At 54.5% G+C, this 3,259-nt stretch overlaps 1 protein-coding gene across 1 annotated transcript; it reads right to left on the reverse strand.

Moving 5' to 3' along the window:
• Positions 1–446: 446 nt before the first annotated feature.
• irf2bp2b (interferon regulatory factor 2 binding protein 2b) lies at positions 447–2,939 on the reverse strand. The gene is made up of 2 exons (XM_085275794.1): positions 1,931–2,939; positions 447–1,606 (listed from the first exon to the last, which is right to left on the reverse strand). Exons 1-2 carry the CDS (start codon positions 2,694–2,696, stop codon positions 864–866), a joined length of 1,509 nt encoding a protein of 502 aa, XP_085131920.1. The 5' UTR covers positions 2,697–2,939; the 3' UTR covers positions 447–863.
• Positions 2,940–3,259: the final 320 nt, after the last annotated feature.

Genomic DNA, 3,259 nt, shown 5'->3' on the forward strand with positions numbered 1-3,259 from the left:
GTCAGGCTGATTTGGGTGCATGGAGGAGAAGCAAAGAGAAAACCTCTAGATCCAGACAAAGTGCCCAAACAGGACATGTGAGGCAGTTGTTTTGACATCAACAAACGCCGGAGCGGGCGTCACTTTGAAGCCACGGTGACTATTTTTAGGCCCTCCTTATCTCCCCCCGCACTCATGGGGCACGAGGCCTCAGCGCTGAGCAGCCTCGGCTCACCCACGTGCGATTTACAGTACACAGCATTTATGCAACGCACTTCTACTGCGGCCTTCATCCCCCCTCCTCCATCTCCCTCGCTCCCTGACTTTTCCCTTCCACCCACTGTTCCCTGGAAGCCAATTTGTTCCTGCTGGGAGGGATTGCATCATGACTGATTCACAATCAGGCCATGACTCTCCGACCAACTCCAGGATAATGGAAAATAAGCAAACCACAGAGACACTGGGGGTATTATTACAAGTTCTGAAACTGTATTTGGCAAGTGCATACATGTACAGCTAGAAGCATTTTTTGTTTCATTTATTAAAGGATTTTGCCAAGTGCTCAAATTAGTCACATTCTATGCTCGACAGGGACTGTCTGCAGACCTAAAGTACAACGACAGACTGAGAAGAAACAGCTGTGGTGGGAAAAAGGAAAAGTCTTACTGGAAACACAGTAAGAAACACAATGTATTAAAGAAAGAAGTCAAATTTTACAGCCACATTTATGAAGTATACACTCCCCTGTGTTCACTATGTACATGTCTGCCAGCTCCTCTGAGGCTTGCTGGGTGAGCTGTGTCTGTTACTTTATGTCCTGCTGTTGTTGCCATACTTGGGTTACAAGAGGGAAACAAGTTCACGAGAAGCAGTCGGAGAACTTTTTAAGGGTCCCGCTCCTTTTTTACCTTTATATCTCCGGCCAATATGGTGGTTATTTCCCCCTGCATGAAGGCCCAGGGTACATTGGAGCCAACCAGCGGGCACCTTTCACCACTGGGACAGTACACCTCGCCGGTGGCCCCCTGCTGCTTGATGCTCTCCCGGGAGCAGGGGAAACAGAACTTGTGAGAGGGCACTGAAGGGCACTGGACAAAATGAGTGTCCTCTAGCCGCTCATGGCACAGAGTGCAGCACAGCGGCACGCTGCCCGGCGGCACAGAGGAATCCGGAATGCTCTGTGGCGGTGGCTCCATACTGCCGGGACCATGCGGAGCAGAGGGGTTGGCACTCACAGGCCCCTCTCTCTGGGCCAACCTCCTCTGTGAGGGTGACAGGGGGCTCCCGCTGTTCCGTCGTGCCCCCGCCACGGTGGAATGTACCTGGCTGCCGTCCTTAGGTGAGCCCGTGCTGCCTGCGTTATCGGTGGCGAGGATGAGTGCAGTCATGGGAGACTGGCCATTCTGCGCTGTGGCAGCCTCAGGTGGTGTGGTGCGGGAGTGGGGGGAGATGGTTGATGGAGGCGCTGCAGAGAAGCCTGGCAGGGCAGCTGGGGGCATCTTCAGGACTTCAGAGGGTGAGGGGAGCCATGGCTGGCCCTCACTGCCGTTCATCTTGGGGACACTGCTCTCACAGTCTGGCTCAGGGGAGGCCTTCCTCTTCCCAGGCCGAGGGTGCTTCCCTCTGTCTGTGCAAAGGAAAAGCAGCAGGGTTAACAGCCACACTAACATCCCGGCCTGTGCAGACTACGAGGCAGGAAATTTCTAAACACCCTTCCCCCAACAACCACACACACACACACACACACACCTGCTCCCGTACTGCTGTCTCACACAAGAGGTGAACGGGTGCATGCCAGCAGCGTGGCTGGGCGGACCCGTCACGATGGCGTAAATCCACGACACACCGTGTGTGAAGTGCTGACACATTAGTTCCCTGCTGTTTAGTTCCCGTTTTCATGGCGCGTGCCAGCTCACCACATTCTAGTGCAGACACAAAACAAACAGCCTACCTGTTTTTGAGGAAGTGCCACTCATTTCGTACGCCATGACCCGCTGCATGGCGGTGTGGTCCTTCTTTACCCTGCCGTCGAACGTGTGCAGCATCAGGTCCCTGACAGTTTTGCCTTTGTTTATCCAGTCCTTGTGGCTGTCCGACATGTCCGACATGCTGTCCGCCCGGTGCTTGTCTTTCAGCTCCTCTGGGCGCTTGCCGTGCTCCCCGGGGACAGGCGCGATCAGAGCGCCGGGCAGACAGATCTGTGTCGGGCGGCCGCTGAGTGGATGTATGGCAGGTATCGCGCCGTTTACCAAAGGCACCAAGTTAGGAGGAACCGTGCTAGTCCTGCGGGGGTTGGGGCTTTGGCGGTTTAGCTCAGGGGGCTCGTCGGGTTTGGGAAATCCGTTGGGCATCGGGAGGCCGTTCGCCTGCCTGCCCGCCTGGTACTCCGGGCCCAGCCGCGGCGGCCTGTCTGACAGCGGATAACGATCCAGAGGTTGAGGGGGACGAGAGCCCAGGTCCCCAACCGAGTGATTGATCTCTTTCCCGGCGTGCTGGGGCTTCCCCGGGCCGGGAGAGCGGCCCTCCTGAAAGCCGTGTGCTCTCTTTAGCTGCCTGGCAGTCTCGATAACGAATTCAATCCGGTCGGCACCTTCGTAGTTCACACAACCACGGCAGACGGGTTCGGTAAAATCCCAGATCATCGCCCACGGCATGCGGGGCAGATCGCATAAATAGCAGGACTGCCTTCTGGAGGCAGCGACCACCGTGGAAGACATATTGTATCCCCGAAGCGATTTCAAAATGTCCGACGGCTTGTTTACGTCGCGGAGAAGACGGAGAAAAAGACGTCAACGAGAATAAAATTGGCTGATTTCGTCCTCACGAAGAAGAACAGAGCACCATAGCTGTAGCTGTTCCCTCGGCGCGCCTCCGTCTGAGCTCGCGCTTACAACTCCGCTCCAGCTCTCAACGTACGGCCGTGACGTCAGCACAGACACTGCTCGTGCTCCTGGGTTCTATTTACTGGATTCTTCGACGACGCGCATGCGGGACCCTTTGTCCGGAGCGTTTACGTTTGAAGATATTGTATACCCGCGAAGAGGGACCGCTCTGTGTTTTATTGGGAGTGTAATAAAACACGGCAGCGACCGTAGAGCCAGAATTATCTTTATTTTTTAGTTTGTGCACACAAACAAGGAATTTGACTCCAGGCTCACTTTGCTTTTCATCATATAAAAAAACCCCGTTATTTACAGCATGTTGAAAAGCAACACACATAGTCACATTACATGCAGAAAGTGTGTATACTTGATTATAATCTAATCTGCTGCTGGGTCTC

The sequence above is a fragment of the Mchenga conophoros genome, linkage group LG6, assembly GCF_057382185.1.
Source record: "Mchenga conophoros isolate Kocher_MC1m ecotype Shallow Benthic linkage group LG6, M_conophoros_male_GT1.1, whole genome shotgun sequence".
Classification (NCBI taxonomy): Eukaryota; Metazoa; Chordata; class Actinopteri; order Cichliformes; family Cichlidae; genus Mchenga; species Mchenga conophoros.

Coding starts and splice junctions, on each gene's coding strand:
- irf2bp2b (XM_085275794.1), bottom strand. CDS start 2,696: ATGTCTTCCACGGTGGTCGCTGCCTCCAGAAGGCAGTCCTGCTATTTA. Junction 1,607..1,930: donor TGGCACTTCCTCAAAAACAG/GTAGGCTGTTTG, acceptor TCCTTTGCACAG/ACAGAGGGAAGCACCCTCGG.